The sequence below is a fragment of the Alligator mississippiensis genome, chromosome 9 (assembly GCF_030867095.1).
Source record: "Alligator mississippiensis isolate rAllMis1 chromosome 9, rAllMis1, whole genome shotgun sequence".
NCBI classification, from domain to species: Eukaryota; Metazoa; Chordata; order Crocodylia; family Alligatoridae; genus Alligator; species Alligator mississippiensis.
In genome coordinates, this window is record NC_081832.1 from 69,745,099 (window position 1) to 69,765,806 (window position 20,708).

Here is a 20,708-nt window from a genome sequence, read left to right on the forward strand (position 1 = left end):
GGAAAAACTGAATATCAGACCCTAGGTGCCTCAGGTTGGACACAATCATAAAAAAAAAAAAATAGGGTTGGAAAGGACCTCAGGAGATCAAGTCCAACCCCCTCCTCAAAGCAGGGCCATCCCCAATTAGATTATTCCAACAAAACTCCAAAGAGGGAGATTCTACCACCTCTCTAGGAAACCTGTTCAAGTGCTTCACCACCCTCCTACTGAGAGAGTTTTTTTCCTAATATCTAACCTAAACTTCCCTTCCTCCAACTTAAGACAATTGCTCCTTGTTCTGTCATCTGCCACCACTGAGAAAGTCTAGCTCCTCTTGGAACCACCATTCAGGTAGTAAAAGACTGCTATCAAATCCCCCCATAGTTTTCTCTTCTGCAGACTAAACAAGACTTACCTTGTTTTGTCTGGCATCACCTACAACTTTCTCCAATTCATGCAGGAAGTCTGCTGCAGGTTTGAAAAATGAATTAACATTTATTGATTCCCAGGGTAGTACTTCAACCAGAAAAACATGCTTCCTCCCCAAAGTCTGTCTCTAATAATTTTAGCACTGCTTTAGTTTATTTAAAGCATTGTTAAATTTTTCATCTCATGCTGCAAATGAATTTCTCCTAACTCAACTCACCCCACTCAGATAAAACCTCCTTTTCACACTGTATACAGCTGAGCAGCAGCCAAGGACAGTTGACTTAGCTGAATAATATGCACCAGTACTAGATGAAAATTAAACTATAAATATTTTAAAATACCTCATTTCCTATATCAGTAAAGTGAAATGTATCATTTGTTTAAACTTTACTATTAATTATTTCTTTCCTCATTTCACAAAATCAAACCACTCATGAGAAGCTACATAAATAGAGCTTCAACTTTCATGTTGAAAAAAAACTCTTCAGGAATATTTTATTCCTTTTATCAGAGCATTGATGAAAGCCATAATTCAATTTAATAGGAGAAAGTTTCTTTTCTTCAGGGGAAGAATTTATCAAGGCATTTCTTGTTGGCAAGACCTGACATAAATTCGCTTTTTTCCTCTCCCTTTTCCTCTCAGTACTTTATGAATTTTTGATTGCCTGTTACTCATTTCTCACTAGCAAATTCAATTAAAGAAAAACAACATTCACTTCTAGTTACTTCATTGACAAATGGATCCTTTTTTACACAACGGATGATTTACATGCTGTATTCTATCGCTAATAAAGGGATGAATTCAATAAAACCTTTTCTTCTTTTATTGGAGCTCTGTTAGGTGACAGACTACCAGGTCCTCAACTTAATGGGAAAACACCATAGGCCTGTTGTTACCAAAAAGAAAGCAACATTCTCAGCAATATCGCAAGTGACACAGCAAATGGCTTAGAAAAAAAAGTCCATTTCAAAATCTTTGTTCTACACACAGGGGGGGGTTGTGTGTGTTTTTTAAAGAATCAAGAGAAGAGAAGCACTGCAACAGGTATTACAGCAGGAAGAGTTACTATGAGGTTATAATAAGCACCACTCAGACAGCTTTTTCTTTTATTCAGTAACATAACAATCAGGTGGAATATTTCTGCTATCCGATTGCACTAGGGACTTTTTGGAAGGGTATGGGAGGACCTTTTCAGCATGAGGCCCATTGCCTCCACGTGCACTGCTTCAGGACACAAATGGACACATTTGCTAGCTTTGATGTTGCAGGGAACTCTGTATTCTGGTGCCAATATTTTTTGCTGACAGCTGAGGAGTGTGCGAGATGGTGGTCTACTAACTGATCGGGGATTTTCATGGCAGCTATACTACATAATTATTATTTGAATTAGTTCCTGTAAACACACCCACAATGTCTGGAAGAGAAAAGCAGGGTAAGCCTCCTGCTATTCTTCAGACATGGCCTGACCTTGCATTTGCAAGTCTCCTTCTTGAGGCAGCACATTACAGCTTTTTTCAAACTAATTTTTCAAACCTCAAGTATGTAAAATACATTAGAATTCTGAAAATGAATCAGTCTCTTTAGAAAACGCCTAAAATGAAACCCAATGGTATATACTGTTTAAAGAACTTCAAGGATTACAAATGCAGGTTAATTTAAGAACATGCAAATAAGAATCCCTTAAGTACCATATGCAAAGAGGCTTATTACATTTTTAAATATTTGCATAAACAGTTAAAACAAGATGAAAATGATATCTAAACCAGAGGATACTTCTCTGCTCTCTATTAGCAAGTCTTAACACATTCCATAAACCACACAGATAACAGGAATAGGTTGCCCACTTCTATTTTGAGCAACAGCCATAAAACCCTGGGAAGAGGACTGAAAGATAACATTCTTGCTGTATCTAATGTACAAAATCTTCTTTAACCTATGGTGGAATGAGGTATTAGGAGAATCTGAGAGGTAGACAGACAAAAATGGAAAACCAGAACTACCTGAGGAAGGATCTTAAAGCAAAGCCCAAGGGTGACCTTCCTATTATGAAAGCTGGGCCTGGATCTCTTCCCATCTCATATCTGGATGCAATTGCCAAAAGAAAGTTGGTTTCCGCAGGCTCTGAGTGGCTAGATTTAAAATGAAGTCGATACTGGGGAGGGACTGCTGCTGACACACCCAGGAAGAAAAATTGCTGTTTTGCAAGTCATTTTAGTAGAGATTTTTTTATTTTTTGGGGGGGGGGGGGGGGTCTAAATTTAAAAAAATACGATCAAAATATGTAGGTTCTGAGCTCTCTCAAAAATGATTTTTTAAATAAAATCAAAAGGACATCTTAAATTAAATTACTTTTACATTTTAAAAATTAATTTAAGCCAAAAACTCTTTAATTAAAAACAAGTCAGAATTTGACATTTAAATTTTGTCTACTTAAAAATCCTACAAATTAATTTATAAACACCTATTCACATAATGTTTCCATGCTTTTTCACAAGAAAAACAAGTCTGAAAAAGATTCCAGCAAGCCTTACATCTTTAATTCAAGGGCAGTGAGGTGAGTGTACATTTGAAACCTCCAATAGAACAAAAACATTTTTATACTCACTTCCCTTACCTTCCCCCCAACCCTCACTGGGTCCCCACCATGTGGTGATTAAAGTAATAGAGTGGGGTCACCTAGGGACAGACATTCAAAAAGCCTGAGCCTGAATTGATTCAATCGTTGCAGGTTAGTCTAACCTGGCTAGGCTAACCCAGTTTGCAACCGTCCAGACATCCCCTCGGGACTGAAAAAATGTAGGCATGTGCCTGCAGTGGTTCAGGCTAGAAGCTGGGGCGAGGTGGGGGGCGGTGCTACAGTAGCCCTCCCTCCCTTCCACAGTGCTGAGCTGAGGGGGGCATGGCCAGGCCTGGGCAGGATGCTGATGCCCCTCCCCCCACCCCAAGCAGCCCAGCAGGGTATTGATAAGACATTGTTTATCACCCCAAACTCACTGTTTATCAGCTCATTAAGAAAACAACAGAGGGACATTACTAGCTACCTGCTGATTCTGCCTTTGTCCCGTCTGCCACAGCACGGACCATAGCCAGCATGTGGTCTGCTAGCTAATGCTGTGTCTGTGTAAGGCAGAAGGGACAGCAGAATCCCTGCTTGGTGCGGAGGGGGAAGGCAGGGAGATGCCTGAAGTCTGTGCTAGAGTCCCAGCCAGGGAGCAGAGGGATGGGGCCAGCCATGCTGTGGAGCAGAGAGCCCTGCCCAGCCCAGAGAGCATCCTGGGATGCTGCAGGAATCTGGTTTATCTTAAACCAGCAAGGGGTCTGGGACAGACATTATATAAAGTGATTTAACCCAAATCAGTTAAGTCTGATACTACATTCAACCAGGTTTATCTCAAACTGGTTTCAGCCATTTTGAAACTGGTTTATGTGCACTAAATGTCTGATCTCTTACAAGTGTAAACCAGTTTCTAATCACTTAAACCAGTTTGTGTGCAATGTCTGTCCCTAGCCCAGAAAGAAGCAACTCTAAAGCTAGAAGGCATAGCCAGCCCGAGTCTGACCTGCTCAGCGATTGCTTAAGGTAGCCAGAAGCATGGATTTTACTAGCAGAAACAATTTGGGTCTTGCCTTCCTGGTTTTCTTTGAGATCAGCAGTGCTCAACATTTTTCTTTTTTAAAAAAGGAAAAAGGAGAAAAAAACCACAAGTGGGCCAAACTTTAAAATCAGAAGCAGGCTGATGTTCAGGAGGCAGGACAGGAGGATGCAGCCACACTGCCTTTGGCTGTGCAGCGCAAGCTCCGCGTCTCCTGCAATTCTGCAGGCACAGTGAGCTCTCTGAGCACCAGCTTACCAGTGTGAGCTCTGACCACACCTACCACTTCCATGCAGCTCTAGAGCCTAGGGAGTGATCATTGCTACCGTTCTCAGTATTTTGCAGCTTTACAATAACCCACCTGACTCAATCTAATTGGTTATTCTTTCTTAAGCATACCCAGAAAAAGTTAGCCTGGTGGTACAGTACAGTTGACATCCATGCTGCACAGGGAACAAATACTGAAAATCTAGAAGGCTTGGGTATCCTTCATAGGACTACTTTGAGAGGAATGGAAATAGGTACTGAAAAGAATGAAGACTTGTTCCATCATACTGTGCCTAGTAAGAAGCAGCTCCTGCAATATTAAATAGTTGTAAGATAATTTTTAAATTGTTATGAGTTAGTTCACTGATTATTAAAACATAGTACAAGCTTTGTAAGGAGAGTTTCCCTCCTAAATCTTATCCATCAGGACATTTTGCCTTGTAAAACCACCCAAGGTGGAAAACTGAACTGCCGAAGTTTACATACAGAAAGCAAGTAAAATTACATCGATATGCATTATTAATTTGTATACAACATATACAAAAACCACACAAAAAGATGGTAAAAAGGCTTTTACTTTTTTGAAGTTTAAATTTTGTTTTCCTACAAAGCCTTACTACCCCACCCTATGTACCGTTTAACAAAGGCTTAAATAGTATATGGGACTTTGTGGAAATCCTCAAGACACAGTGAATTTATCCATAATGATAAGGTTAGCAGGAATGCCAAAAGATGGTTTTCGATGTTTTGTTCATCCCCAAGCAAATTAATTCACCATTACAGTAAAAGAATGTGATTAAACACAAGCATATTTCAAATGATCAAATTATAATAAAACCACAAGCTTCTAGTCTTGTCATTTATTTTAAAAATCTTATTCAAAATATTAAATGATACAAGTCCAAATATGATAAAAATTACTGCAAGAAAACAGTTCGAATACCAGTATTTTTTGTGCTTCACTTTCTTGTGATTAAGAAGAAAGTACTTCACTGTAGGATTTAAAAGTTTAACTGCTTCACTCATTACATAATATCATGCCATCACAATTTTTCTCATGCTAACATCTGTAAAGTTTTGATAATTTTTCAAAACAATACACTAATGCTTGAATACCAAGTCATCAAATATGGTTCTGAGTCGCCATTATTTACACATTTATCAGTTCTAAAAATTAAATCAAAATAATGTACAGATAGCAAAACTATGAAATTGGATACTTTACAACTCATGGAAAAAAACATAAATAGTGAAAGTACAAAAGACGAGGTAAAAAACCTAGCATCCTAATAATTTGCTGTACACTAAATCAAATGTTAATTGAATGTGTAACAATTAAAGCAAGGTGCAGTGCTCTCCATAAGTTATGGCAGCCCCACATGCTTTTATTTTCTAGTCTGCTTTCCAGTTACCTGGGTCAAAATAACACCAAAATAAATTACTCTTACAGTCCCAGGGTCTCATATTTGCAATAAAATTAAGGTTTGTGAAAGAACGTCCTAAGCTGCTTTAAAATGTGAGGGAAAATGTGGACTAACAGTAAACCTATGTGTATTTATTTTATTAAAATTATACTATGAGGCTTATTTTCAGTTTACTAGTTTAAAAATTAAAAATAAAGAATCTATAAATGTAATTAGAGAAAATCTTGGGCAATCAAGAAGCAACACTACCTTCATACAAAATGGAGGTTTCTAAAGAAAATGTAAGCTTTACAACTTCTAAAATTAAAAAAAATATGCTTTATACAGTTACTTTAAAATGCTTTAATGTAAGAAGCACCTGGAGAGGATATGAAGTTTGTCACATGAGCTAGTCTGGCATAGGTAAGAAAAATCTAAGTTAACCAAAAAATATTTAGATAAAAGTTTACAGCACTAAACAATTTATGCATGAAAAAGTGATAATTTTTTAGACGGTGTAATATAATATACAAGGATTTATGAGCCATACAAGTGATTAGCAGAGAGACCATTAATTTGATTCAGCAATGCCAAACTCATTAATTTATTGGACCTAAAAAGTTTTGTACCTTTATTTTTGAATTAGCACTATTAACACTGCTTCAGACAGAAAAGAAGACACACAACATAAAACTGAAAAGCGCACTAGTTATTTAAATCTATTTTCTGTACATTTGATTTGAAACTTGACTTTTGACAAAGAAATAAATCCTTTGTCTTACAGGAGTTTTAAATCTCAAAGCCATCCAGGTAAGAGAGCTGCTTATGGCAAATACCTGCACAATATTACATGAACAGGTAGGCAAAGTCAGCAAACCCAAAATTAATGTTTTTTAAAAAATGTAATCATTGGTAATCTTCAGTGAAGGCATTGCTTCATTAACATTTTGATCTAAGCGATGATATTCTACTGTTCTAGAACAAAGACCATCACGCCATCTTCGACTCTGGACCAATAAAAAGATCTGAAAGAAAATGAAGTTAATTTAGAGAAGAATATAATGAAAACGAAACATTTCTGTCAGCTAACAAACAGCTGCATTTTAACCAGTCACCTGTGGTGCTACCTGCCTTATTTTAGCTAGCACTGTGAATTTTAGCATACTGTACTTTCCATTTGCTATTCCAGGAAACGCAACTACTGACATCCTGGACCTTGTCCACACCAAGACTTTTCAGCACCTCTTACAATCAAAAACAAGCGCAGCTTCATGGGTGGCAGAAACAGCAATGTGTCAGCATTAACATATAGGTATTTACCATTAATGTCTGGGTTAGGTGACACACTGATAAAAATACTTTTGTCCGATTTACACTGGCACTTCACAATTGTAATTCCCACTGGAGCTACTGATTTTAGAAGAAAGGAGAGAGAAGTACTTAGAAATCTGTGTAGACAGATGCAACCCTAGAGATCACCTGTTCCTACTCTCCAGTGATAGAAACAGGCTGTGGTGATAACAGTTTGCAACCCTGACAATTCAAACGCTGGAAGTTTAGTCACAGACCTTGGAAGAAAGAATTACCCAAAAATTTGTAGACGGAAGACAAATAGGGCAAAACATTTAGCAGCATATTTCAAAAGTAATGAAAGCCCTTGGGAAAAAAATGTTTTGTACTTTAGGCTTCTTTGGGATTATAAAGCACTACGGCAGAAATATTAGTTAAAAGTTTGTTTCAGTCCCATCCAAACACAGGGCCAAATCTATTTTCCATTGAGATAAGAAGAGTGGGGAAATGAAACACAATCAAGCTTTTCAGGGCATTAATCAAAACAGTCTACAAATTTTAGTTCCAGCTTCTAGGAGTCCTTTAACATTATCTGCAGATTCTGAAAGAAGACAACACTAATCAAGCAACACCTGAGATCTATTTATCCAGTCTACATTCATTCTCCATTAAAAAAATCACTGACGTGCTTCATCACAGTTGCTAGAATTTCAAAGAATTCAAAGTACTAACTTTAAAAGTTGTGGGAAAGGGTTAAATCCTAGAAATACCCAATTTAAATGGTCTTAAATTTCAAGTATCATCATAATTATCTCAAGAACACTCACTTAATTGAGGACTAAGTTTTCCTTAATGTAATGTTTATAATCCTGGACAGATTCAAATTTAGTACAATCACCTTCATGCAACTTTGCTTTGCTTGATATAATCACGTTCCATCAAGTATACTGCTGAACTGATTCATTACTGGTGTTATCATTTAATTGATTTTCCAACCCAAAATGCCTGTAGTTTCAAATTCACTTTTCTTTATGCATATATAGAAACATATTAAGGATCAGTGTAACATCATTACTAAATACTGCACAAACGTTTTTAGAAAATATTTTTCTTTGCAGAACAAAAATCAGTTTTTTCATAAAGAACTTCAAAATGTTAAAGCAAAAAAATTTTGAAACAACAAGGTATACTCTCTCTTTTACCAACACACCTACCTTTCTCTTATTGTGATACGAGATATAAACAACAGCTACTACGAAGGCAACTATAACTAGGTGGAAAAAGAAATGGCTGTCTTCTTCTTCCAGTCCTGTTACAGAGGAGTCCTTTATCTTGTCTTCAAGGGATTTCACATCCTCATTATAGATGCTAATGGTATCAGAGTCATCATCTTCTGGCAAGTCTAGAAGGTCTGAATTGAATTTGGAATTGGATGTCATCTCATATGCGTTATAGTCTTCACCATCCTCAGGCTCAGTAATTTCTTTTACCAATGGTGGAGAACTATTCAGTGCATCTTTGAAATCTGTTATAAGATCATCTTCATCAATTTTTGTATCTTCAGAAGCATCAACATCCATTTGCAAGATTGGACTCACAGTTGTAGAATGGGCAGTAACAGATGTAGCTAAGTCATCCTTTCCCACAGCTGGTTTAAGTGTGACAGCAGAAAGGTTTCTAGGAGTTTCTGAGGGCAACTCTTTATTTGGTATCGTTGTCAAATTTTGTAGACTGGCTGTTGGCATCAAAGATTTAATAACCATTTCACTGTTGGAAGTAATGTTTTTCTCAGACTGCTCCACATCTTCTGCCGTACCTGGGGAAGGGGAAAGCCATTATATTCAACCTCTATATTTTTCTGTACAACATGTACACACCCACACACAGCCCAGGTAAGACTTCTGATGTATTTTACAACAAAGAAATGCTACTGGGGTAGGCCCATCTGAGCACAAACACATTTTGGAGGGTAATACTACTGTACCTAAATCCACACTGTAGAACTTAAAATGAAGAGGATTCCTGCTCCACTCATGCAAGTGTCAGAACATATACAGCACCACAAGCTACGCAACAAGTATGATAAATTGTTTCAGGTAAGTGATACCTAAATTTTGTTTGCCAAGTTTTTTTACAGTGGTAAAAAAATCTCATTAAAAATAAAAAAATACTGTATTGATTTCAAAATGCCTGGACAGCTAACCATGTTTACTCATGCACTGCATGCCCCTTTCCACAAAAAAGCCCTCCAAAATTAGAGTACATATATTAAGCAAGGAAACTGATTTCCATGATAGACTGGAGGTGTGAGGATGTTAGAATGGGTGCTGGGCCTATGCTGGGCATGCAGGAAGGGTGAAGCCCACTCCCTGGTCACTCAGGCTATCCTTGCTTCTAAAGCTTTAACTCTGTTACAACCCCTGCCAAATTGACAGCAGCTTTTGGTTGAGCAGCCAAAAATAACATGGAAAATTCAAACTGCCTTATCTTGATCAGTATGTATACCTGTTAGCAAAAGGCAATACATGCAAAACCCAGAACCCTGAAAGCCTCACCTGAACATCAAACTGTTCTCTTTCCTTCTGAAATAGCATAAATTAGAACTAGTGCTATCAGGCTCCTATACATGTGCAGGGAGGCTGCTCCCACGTGCTATAATTACAGCGCATTGGAGCAGGCCTGATTAATCGAGTCTGCTGGAGCATGGTAATTACTGCACTCCAGCAGACTCCAGCGTCACGTGTATCAGCATCCCCGCACAGACAAACAGCAGAAGGGCACTTTAAACTAAAGCTCATTCAACAAGATTTAGTTCAAAGCACCCCACTGCCATTTTTCAGTGTGGGCATGCTGATATATGTGACACTTTGGGCACTTTTAATTAAGTGCCCCCTCCTGCCTCCCAGAGCAGGTCTATAAATGTTCATTGTCATTAAACTTTGACTTACCTTGTTCCCAACTGTCACATCATTAAAAGTGAAATGCAAAAAGTGTATTCATATAGGTGTCAGTTATTAACCCACATAAATTAGACGTATTGCCTTGCCAAACTGTCCTGAAAGACACTTAGTCTTTGAAGACCCCAAGGTTTGACATCAATACTTAAAAACAAAACCTGGAAAGGCTCTTAGCGTTCCATTCCCACCTCACCTCGGGACCAGGAAAGCTGCTACTCAAACTACAACTGCAATTTGAAATGTTATTTTTCAGGATCTCCAAGTCTGCTAAAGTCCAGGGGTGGGAGGCATGCAATTGTATAAAGCTACGTGAAGTTCACAAAACCAGTAAGATATTTTTTAAATCAAAAGCAGCAAAATGGACACTATTTGGCTTTACTCTTGGCCATTTAAGTGTTAGGCTTAAGCAACACAAGTAAGTAAATTTGTGGATATATTAGCCTATGTTTTCAAATGAACTAGCTACAGTGCAAATTATATAGTCCAGCTTAGCTTTCTACATTTCTCTACTTGTAGTCTCATATTGTTACTGGAGATGAATGATGATGATGTTGCTCTTAGATCCCACTGCATCAAAAACGGCTCAGATAGGTAGAAGATAAGAAACAAGAACAGATTTCCTATTCAACACTAAAACTGAAACTCATCCCACCCCACTCATTCCTGCTTCCCTGCCTAGTACACAGGAAAGCAATACTGGTTGCCCATCCGCCACGAAGCATCTACTAAACTCTGAATACTACTTACAACAGCGGCGCACAATTATTTTGGCTGGAGGGTCAATTAACAAGTTTTGATGAGCTGTCAAGAGCCACACACAAAATCTTCCAGAAGATATTTTAACAAATTATAAATAAAAAAAATAGATCATATACTAAAAAAATCAAACATCTACTATAACATATTTTAAATTTCCAAAAATAATTTGGCCTGATTTACATTGTATTTTAGTAGTGTACACACAGGCAATTGCATAATGGCTCAAAATAAAGTCTTACACTTGTATATTGTGTGTGGGAGAGTCAGGGGAGAGGAAATGTTGGGGGCTGTCTGTTCACTAGGTCCCAGGAACTGGCCAGGATTAGAAGGGGGCATGAGGCACATGCAACAGAGCTCACCTGGGCCGTTCAGGTGCAATCTGTACCCCCTCCCCCCTCCCTGCCCCCCATCTGGCCGTGAGGCTTCACATGAGGCCAAGCCCAGCCCACTCTCACCTGGGAGAGTTAGCACCACATCCCTGCCCGTGCACACTGGACAGCTCCAGCCCCAGCCCTGGCCAATGCGCACAGCTTCTTGGTGGAGCTGCTCCCAGTGCACCTGCAGCCTCCTGGGTACTACTCGACTTCCCCTGCCTCCAAAGGCTCCGCCTCCTGACCTTGCTACTCCACTCCAGGCTGGGGTGGAGAAACCGCAGACAGGCAGTTCCTGCCCCAGTGCACAGGGCTCCATCTCTAGCTCCTAACCACCTTTCACCCACTCTGCCTGCCCGCAGACAGCTACTCACTGCACCAGGCACGCAGAGTGGGTAGAAGATGGTTGGGAGCTGAAGCCAAGCATTGTGCTGGGCAGGAGCCATTCAACTGGTGTGTCTGTTTGTCGGTCCATTTCTGGGCATGGTGCCTGGCACACATCTCCATGGCTTCCCTACACTGCCTAAAGCAGCACAGCAGAGGCAGGAGGAGGAGGAGGAGGAGCGGCTAGAGGGAGGGGAAGCCAAGCAGTACCTAGGCAGCTACAGCTGCACTGGGAACAGCCCCGCCAGGAAGCTGTGTGCACTGGTTGAGGTTCTCAACAGGTACAGGCAGGAGCACAAGAGCAGGCTGCTCCGGGCAGCCATGGACAGGGTTCAGCCCCAAGCAGAGCACCATGGAGGCAGCTGCAGGCCAGATGCAATCAATTGGTTGGCCATATTTTGCCCATGCCTGACTTGTGAATTTAGTAAAAACCAACCAAACAAACAAAAAATCTTTTAGTAATCTTTTTTCCTACCATCCATAGAAGAAAATACTAATCTTTTATTAGTAGCTTTTAAGCAATGAAGAATTCACTTCAAAATGATTGGTTCTACAGAGCTTCCAGTTCCCACATCAATATTATTGATGCAAAAATAAGGAAAAATGTGATTTTGAGAATCCTCTCTTATATCCTTTGTGTCCCACAATAAAGAGAGATATTTTTCTCCATTCTCCTAAGTGATCAGGGACATCAAGCAAGCCGTGATTCAGATGGGTGTGTAAATGCTTTTCTCAGAATGTTATCTTAAAGTGTGGAATTTGTATATGTCAACTGCAGATATGTATGGCATAACACTTGGAAACAAATATCAAGCTATGCCTCCTAGGCTCACTGTTGAGAACAAATCCAAAGCAGCGAGGGGTTTTGATGCTATCTTTTACTTGACCAACTGTAGAAGTGAGCGAGACGGCAGACAAGCTTTCCAGTAGACAAGCCCAAAAACCTGTCGACCATCTCACACAAGTCTACAGTTGATCCAGTGAAAGATATGACCAAAAAATTCTTGCTTCTCATATATTTCCTGGACCATCACTGCTACAATACCACTCTAACCTTACAACAAAAAAAATCCAAAGACATGTTATAGCGCAGCAGCCTTTCCCTTCACATTCAAACTCGGTTGCTAAGATTCATAACAGGGTAGACAAACTACAAAAGTGTTCTTGGCTGCTATGCTGAACATGTTTTTCTGGGTTTTTTTTAACTGGCTTTGTTTTCTCTTCTTTTTTGTTGCCTTTGACCCAAGTGTCAGGCTAATTAGGGAAGGGTACTTATATATAATCTCAAACTAGAAAGTAAGGAGCAAATTTACGGAGTCTCTTTAAAGGAATCAAAGGTCATATGAAACTCTGTAAGGAAATAAGTAAATAAAGAATTTAAATACCAAAAGAAGATCTGAGTCAAATGGAGGCCTTATAGCCTGTAATTTGCAACTCTCCAACCTCCAGGCTTCCAAAATGGAAGAAAAACACAATGTTAAGACTGTGGGAATGAGAGGAAGTAGGGCCACATTTTCACTGTTTGCCAACAGACCTAAAGATACACAAGATTAACAAATATTTTAAAGGTAATTTAAAATTGACAGGAACAACCAACCAAAACCCCAAACTGATTTCCCTGCCCTTCCAAAAATGGTATATTTAAACTGAATACTCAGCTCTCCATTAAGAATCCCAAAGTCCCAGGAAGATATGGTAAGCAGCCACTGAATTTGTGGTAACTATGCTTTTTACCTCCCTCTCACTCTCCCAACCTGCTCAGTCATAAAAAAAATGAAACTGCTACAGGAAAAAAATGTTGCTTTGTATGTTCCATGACTTCGGGTTAAAATTATTTCGCGTGATACATATTGACTAAGTTACAGGAGAAAGGCAACATAAATCGGACTTCTAAGTATAAAGGAAACCAATACAAGAATTACATTTCCAGATGGAATCTAGTAACTTTTTCTTTCAGTTTGACTTTCAGCTATTTTATTATTCCATAATCATCTTTCATTAGTACCCGAAACGGGTTTACAAGGTAGTATTAAAACCACACAGCATGTCATCTAACAAAGTAGCATATTCCACTACAGTTATTCATGGCATATTTTTCCCCATTACTGATTATATTATTCAAGGTAAAATACATGCCATAAGGTTGACTGACTTATAAAGAGCTACTTTCTACTCCAGATGACTTTGTTAAAATCTTTTTTAAAGGCTGCCACATAAAACTGATTTAAGTTTATCACCACTGAATTTCTGGCAAACTATTATGATAGAACCCTGTCAAAATCCCTTGGTATGTTATAGTGATAACTTTTTGATGTTACAGAGAAGTGACAGTGCAAACTTGGAAAATGTCCATAAAAAAAATCAACTACAGGCAAATTTGTACAAAGCTCAACTGAGAATGCCACCTCTGCAGTCAGGCATCAAACATTCTTAAACCTAAATCAGGCACCTTGGCTTGGGAGTCGCATGTTAAGCAGGGCGACACGTAAGCTCACCAAAAACAAATACAGAAGAGAGGGTGTCTTAAATACTGGCTCCCCCCAGACTTGGACACCTAACTCAGGGAGCTGTAAGTGGGAGCCTACGCAAGACTGAAAACTGCATATAGACTTTATATACAGCTAACCATGTCATCCTTTTCTAAAATATAGCTGGAGGAGGAAGAGATAATGCCACTGGCCTTTTGTATAAAAGTCTAGTGGTTAAAGCTCTTGCCCTAGTTGGGTTATAGGTCCTTTCCATCTGGGAGAGGACAAATATACATCTCTCACCTCCCAAATGAGTGCTCTAACCAGGAAGATGGAGGATACTCTCAGAAACTTTCTTGTTGGAGGTGGGCCACCAAGGAGGAAAAGCATGTAAGAGGGGATATGACTTTATATGTACTACCGATGATCAAAAAAAGGGGCAGGGGGAGGAATCTTGGGTTCTGGTCACTGCTCTTAACGCAGTTCATGAATTGTATATAATGACTGTAAAGCAAAATGCAGCCTAAGCAGCCTGGGTTGTGCCTAAGGTCCACCAACCCCAGCATGACTGGCATCTTTGACAGTGGTCAGTGCAACTTCCTGAGAACTCTGACTAAATGCCTTGTGAGAAATACAGAACTCTCTCATACTGATCTCTAACAGACAGATTAACTTAAGACCTGAAACAGAAAGGCTTAGAAATCATAGAAACATTTGTATTAGCATTTGGAAGACTTAGTTTTGAATAAATCAAGTAGCATCTAAGTTCTGCACTCTTAATTCTTTGATTCAGTGATTTTGGTGGGATTTTTCAAAGTTTTTTAGTGACAGAAGGCCACAAATGTCACGGGGGGGGGGGAGGAGGGAGGGGGAAGGAGAGAGATGCAGAGGGAGGTAGAGCCTATACAGATCCTTTTCCAATATAATTCACCAAAACAAAGTAAACCATGCCAACAAAACCTGATGTCAGCTTTTTTGTTACTATAACTGAAGCTATAGAGAATTAACAGTATACAGGAAACAAGCAATATTGCAAACCATACCAGAATTAAGGACAAAGATTTCATAGATTTCATAGACATTAGGGTCTGGAAGGGACCTCATGATATCATCGAGTCCAGCCCCCCTGCCAGAGGCAGGAAGTCTGCAGGGATCAGATGATCCCAGCATGATAAGCATCCAAATGCCTTTTGAATGAGTCCAGAGTAGGTGCTTACACCACCTCTGGGGGGAGTCTGCTCCAGACCTTGGACACTCGGACTGTAAAGAAGATGAGGGATTCATGTGGTGTTTGATGTCTGTGATGCTTAAGGTGAGCTGGGCCTACTCCCAAAAGTTAAAATACAAAATATCGATGACAACTGTCTAGTGCAAGAGAACGTAAGTTTGCAGCTGGACCTTCTGAAAAGAAATAATAAGGCATCACTTCCAGCCAGAGACAACCATGACAGGGTGCGTGGTCTGGGGCAAATCAGCCTGTGCAGGGCCCAGAAAAAGTGGTGGCGGGGGGGAGGGTGGGGAGCGAACAGATGGACACAAAGCCAACCTGGTTCTGTGGGGCCCCTCAAAGTGCAGAGCCCAGGGCAGTTGCCCTGATTCCCCACACCCCCAGCCCCACCCCTGCCCCCCCAGGACAGCCCTGCTTCCAGCTTACCTTATACCTATGATGATTTTAAGCAAGCTCCTATGCATTTGGTGTGCGACTGTGTGAAATGTCTGTCCTTAATTAAGTATAGTGAATTGTAATTAACTTGTGCTTACGTGCAGGAAGAAACACTCTCCTGCAGGAAGAATGTGCAGGAAGAAACATGTGGGGTTTGATACCCATCTCCTCCTGATTTACTCTCATTTTGCTTCAGTGGTTCCCCTTGATCTTCCAAGGACAACTCCTCAGAAACTTTGTTTTTTCTCGGCTGTTAATCAATTTTTTGATATATTCCAACTCAGTAGAAATTGATAATCTGTTACTGAGGACAGTAACTCAATCAAAATTGGGACTTTCTAGTAACCAATAACAAACAGTTTGATTAACAGGATTTTCCTGTTGGTTATTGCTTGAAATTCCCTCTTGATTTGCACAATTACAAGAACACTTTGAAGATGCTGAGCTGAAGGATATAAAAGAGGAACGAAGCAGCTAACGGTGCATTTCAAGAATAAAAATCACTCAACACAAGAACTACTACTGCACCCATAAGATCTTCTGGCAAACAGATCCACACCATGAGAGGATGACAAGACCGAGGCTGCCTCTTTGCCTCTATCACTTTTAGAGCTAAATATACTGGAATTTGTTTTTCTTTAGGGTCATTTAATAGTTTATAGCTGTAGTAAATAAAGCCTTTCTGTCATTTATTAAACAAGTTGTCATGTCAATCCTTTATATACTAGGCCTGAATCCCATTTCATAACTCAACAGTGTTGAAGCAGTTTGGCAGAGAATTATACAAAAACAAGGTAGTGTTAAGTTTACAAATCACTAAACAAATTTATTTAGAGGGGAGACTACTGTTTCCTGTAAGAAAAGTCTTAAGAGTAGTGGGTCTAATCCTGCGGAAAAAAATGAAGATCATCCAACTACTCATATTTGTGGCACTTTAACCTGCAGCTTCAAATATTAGGAAACTGCTGAAGAAATAATGCGTATTTTACACATTCACTATATACCATAATATTAAAAAAAATCCCAACAATCTGTCATGCTAAAATATAGAGCAGCATATGTTTTAACACAGGGCCACTATTCAATAGTCTATTAAAAATACCTAAGGAGTTTCTTGGCATGCTAGAAAATTATGAAAGTTGGCACCTAATGTATCTAAGCACTTACAACCAGACACTTTTGTCAAATTACTTGCAAGTAAAATATTATACAAATGTTAGTGAATCAAAGTTATTCATGAAGCCGTGTACACTTACAAAGGATTGTAATGGGCTACTACTTGTTTATACAGTACACTTTTCCAGCATGAAATATAGGCTTTACCAATCCCGAGAGAGAGAGAGAGAGAGAGAGAGAGAGATTATAGGGTCTTTCAGCTCCTAAAATAACAGAAATATTAACATTTTTTTTTAGTTTAACATTGGTCTCATTCATAAGCTATGAGGGAACTATTTATTTGAACTACTATCTTTGCTTCTCTTGGTGGAGTTTTATAATTTTTGATTGTGTCTCCATTAAATTAAGACCAAAAAAAAAAAAAGATTAATTGATCAAATTAAGACAGGAAAAAATGCTTAGCTGATGCTACCAAAACAAGTTTTCCTAGGTCCCAAGCTACAGTTCTGCAGGCAAGTCCATGAATGTCTAACTTCTATTGGCTGGCAAGATACCAAGAAACAGATTCTCAATATGGACAATCATTCCTCAAAAAAACATAATGATTATAATTAAAATGCATCAGCAAAGATTAAGCCTTATTAATATTAATCTTCTTCCTTAACATGTAGAACAAATAATCAATCCTATGTTTTACTCCATCATAAAAAGCTTATAATGATAAATTCAAACTAGGCCTAGGACTTCATTACACTGTGAGTGATGCAGAGTCAGAGAAGTCAGTCGCCCTGATGAACTATGAAAAGAAAGCCTTATTATCTACCAGAATTTTTTTCTGTAAGCAGACGAAAATGTGTTTAAAATACACAATGTCATGTAAAGAATATGAAAGTGGAGGCAACAGGATTTACTGTGTGATACATTTCTTTTCAGATTTATTTATATACCTTTAAAAAAAAAAACAACAAACCCTCTGCTGAACCTCTTTTTCAAGTAACATCTTCCTATTTCAAAGCATGATTTTCTCTCCATTGGGGGGGGGATTTTAAAGGGGGGAGGGGGGGTGAGAGGGTAGGCTATAACTCTTCAGTCTCTGTCAACTGTAGTAGAAGTTACAAGTAACAATAACAGGCAAAAAAATGTAGACATAATTAAGCCGACAGTGCTGCTCAGAGCAAACCATGTGCCAGGATAACGTGGGTTTGTTTTCTGGGCACAGAGAATTCTAGACTACAGTCTCTAAAGGAGTTGTGTGCCACCAATAACACGCTGCATTTGACAATCTCTATTCACATACATAGTAAAGAATATAATTTACTGGCAGCCTCTACATGTGGATATGGTATTAAAAGTCAGAAGTAAAAACATTTCAGGATAGGAGTCACGTCTTTATACATGTTTCCACAAAACACAGAGCTACACAGAATGAGGATCTAAATATAAAAGTGAATTCCATTACATTTTAATTAATTTACTCCTGTACCACAAAAAAAAAATCATCTCTGAAACAAATTTTCTATAAACTTGTCCTAATCTGCAACCTGGACACCCACCCAAATAAAATGGGCTTATTTCACATGTGGAGGGGAAAAATCAGCAAAAGACTGCAAATATAAATCTTAAGGAAGCTAACTTTTTATGCTTAGCTTCCTTAAGATTTATAGCTGCAGTCAGTGGTCACCTGGTGAAAACTATGCAACCTTACCTGTCCTAATACAAGTCTGAAGCTCCCTTAAGTCACAGCTCAACTCGTAAAGGTCAACCTTTTTGGCAGGCATGCCACAAATTCGCCCTCTCCCTGAGTGCCACTCCAGTGCCTCCCCTCCATCTGATCTGTTGCTATACTCCCAGCTCTGTGTTCCCTGCCTGATACCCTGCCCTGCTCCATGCCCTATCTGCTGCTGTGCTACATCCCTCCCCTATCTACCACACAGAGGCTGCCCAAGGCACTTGGGGCCCCCCTGCTGCAGATCAGCCACCCCTGAGCTAAACTGGAGTGTAGGGGGGAACAGAAGTCAGCCTTCTGGACAGCTAATATCATTTCTTCATGTGGTCATAAACCTGACACATATAATGAAAGCTAGTGTTTTACCAGCAGTTTTGATGAACTGTTACTGTTACACAATATCAGGTATTTAACTTTGATTAAGCTGAAACGATCCTGCTATTCATGAAGCAATTCAGTAAACACAAAAGTCTTTGCAAGCCTGAACTGGTTAAATCAAGAAACAAACAAGTGGCATAAAATTCCCAATGAACACATGCCTCTTTAGGCTCGTATATGACAAAATTCAGCTTTTATAAAAAGGTGTAGGTTGTAGCCGTGTTGGTCTAAGGACAAAGGCAGACAAGGTTCTTTGGGTGAATCCGATATCTTTTATTAGACCAACTTGAAAGTTGGCCTAATAAAAGTTAAAGTTGGTCTAATAAAAGATATCAGATTCACCCAAAGAACCTTGTCTGCTTTTATAAAAGGAAACGTAACCAAGAAAACCTCAGTTAAGTGTCAAGCAAGAAAACATATTTTTTCCCCTTCTGTGCTAATACAGATCACTGAATTGATGCCCCAAAGTATCACTCCTTATAACCCAAGACAGGCAACATTTCAGTCTAAGTCTTCTTTGAAAGATGGATTTTTTTTTTTTTTTTATAGGATTAAGGATTTCATGACAAAGGTACAGCCAAGTCGCAACTAGAAGAAAAAATACTTTACCTACTTCAAAGCATACAAAAAACTAGAACTCCTGGTTCCAAAATGATACCTTTTATTAGACCAACTGGGAAATCACAAGAAAACTGTCTTTTTCTGCAAGCTTTTGGGACCAAAGTCCCTTTGCCAGGCTCTGGGAAAAGTACAGATGGTAAAAAGTCCCTCCAGGTAGAAAATAAACTTCCTTTTTGCACACAGGGAGCTGAAGATGGGAGGCTGTCCCTCTGGGTCCATGAGAGAGAGCATCTTACCTACTTCAACTAACTTGGTGATTTGAACAACCGAGGGATTTCTTAAGCAACAGCAACCTCGAATGAGGGAGTGCCTGAACCCGAACGGTGGGTTTAGCCCGCTCGGCTGTATTTGTACAAGCCAGCGCCGCTCAACCTTTCTTGTACCAGGACCCATTTGTAAATAGCGATGACCGGTCCCAACCCAGCGCCCCTCGCTCCCCAGCGCTGCTCTGACCCATTCATCGCGCGATGCAATGACATTCATCACTTTATGTCAGGAAGGCAATGCACGCCACCAGCGCCTTTTAAAAACCCACCAGGACAACTGCATAAACCTGATTCACCATTTGACAGCGCTGCCGCGCTCCCCTCCTCACCTCACCCCTTTCACGCCAGTCCCTCGCTCGGGCGCTCTACGGGTGTGTCGTTTTTGGGGCTTGTGACTCCTAACATTATAAAATAATGTTTGACCTGTGTTTTATTTGAAGGAACGCCCTCGCGCTGATCTCCCCGGTGACTCGCACCAGTCTCCTCTCCCGGGGATTTCTCTCCGATTCCTGGAGGGTCCTGGCGGGTCGGCCGCCCCCCGCCCGCCCCAGGTGCCAGCCGCAGAGTGCGGGCGTTTCCCTCCTTTCAAGGAGACCCTTTTTCAAGCGCGTGGATGCATTGGTCAAGTTGCCCCGCGACCTTCACAGACTCGTGCGGCCTGCTTCAGGGCTGAGAAATGCGGGTCTCGGCTACGGCCCCACAGCAGGGCACGGGCGGGGAAGCAGAGAGGAGGCCGGGGGAGGCCCCCTCCACCCCAAAGCCCACAGCGATGCCCCCCATCCTGCTGCCGGAGCCCGTCCCGGGCCCGACTCGGTCCCGCTCCGCACTCACTGTTGCCCGCGTAGGCGCAGGCCGGGCCGAGGAGCAGCAGTAGGAACAAGGCCCAGGCCGGCTGCAGCGCGTCCCTCACGGATCTCCCCTCACAGGCAGCGGCCATCTTGGCGGGCTCGGCACACTGACGTGGCTGCGGCCCCGCCTCCCGCCTCCCGCCTCCCGCCCCGTTGCTGGGCGGCGACGCTCCCCGACGGCATGAC

The 20,708-nt window shown here is 40.3% G+C and overlaps 1 protein-coding gene across 1 annotated transcript; it reads right to left on the reverse strand.

Annotated features, from left to right (window-relative positions):
• Positions 1 to 5,117: 5,117 nt before the first annotated feature.
• On the reverse strand, positions 5,118 to 20,645 carry C9H5orf15 (chromosome 9 C5orf15 homolog). Its single transcript, XM_006262155.4, has 3 exons — positions 20,506 to 20,645; positions 8,180 to 8,781; positions 5,118 to 6,700 (listed from the first exon to the last, which is right to left on the reverse strand). The coding sequence occupies exons 1-3, from the start codon at positions 20,609 to 20,611 to the stop codon at positions 6,569 to 6,571; spliced, it is 840 nt and encodes a 279-aa protein (XP_006262217.1). The 5' UTR covers positions 20,612 to 20,645; the 3' UTR covers positions 5,118 to 6,568.
• Between the last annotated feature and the right edge of the window lie 63 nt (positions 20,646 to 20,708).

Bases quoted from the DNA above. Each gene is read 5' to 3' on its own strand.
- C9H5orf15 (XM_006262155.4), bottom strand. From the start codon at position 20,611: ATGGCCGCTGCCTGTGAGGGGAGATCCGTGAGGGACGCGCTGCAGCCG. The intron at 8,782-20,505 runs GTGAGTGCGGAG...CCCCTTCCCCAG, and splicing joins CTGCGCCTACGCGGGCAACA to GTACGGCAGAAGATGTGGAG. The intron at 6,701-8,179 runs GTAGGTGTGTTG...ATTTTCTTTCAG, and splicing joins CGTATCACAATAAGAGAAAG to ATCTTTTTATTGGTCCAGAG.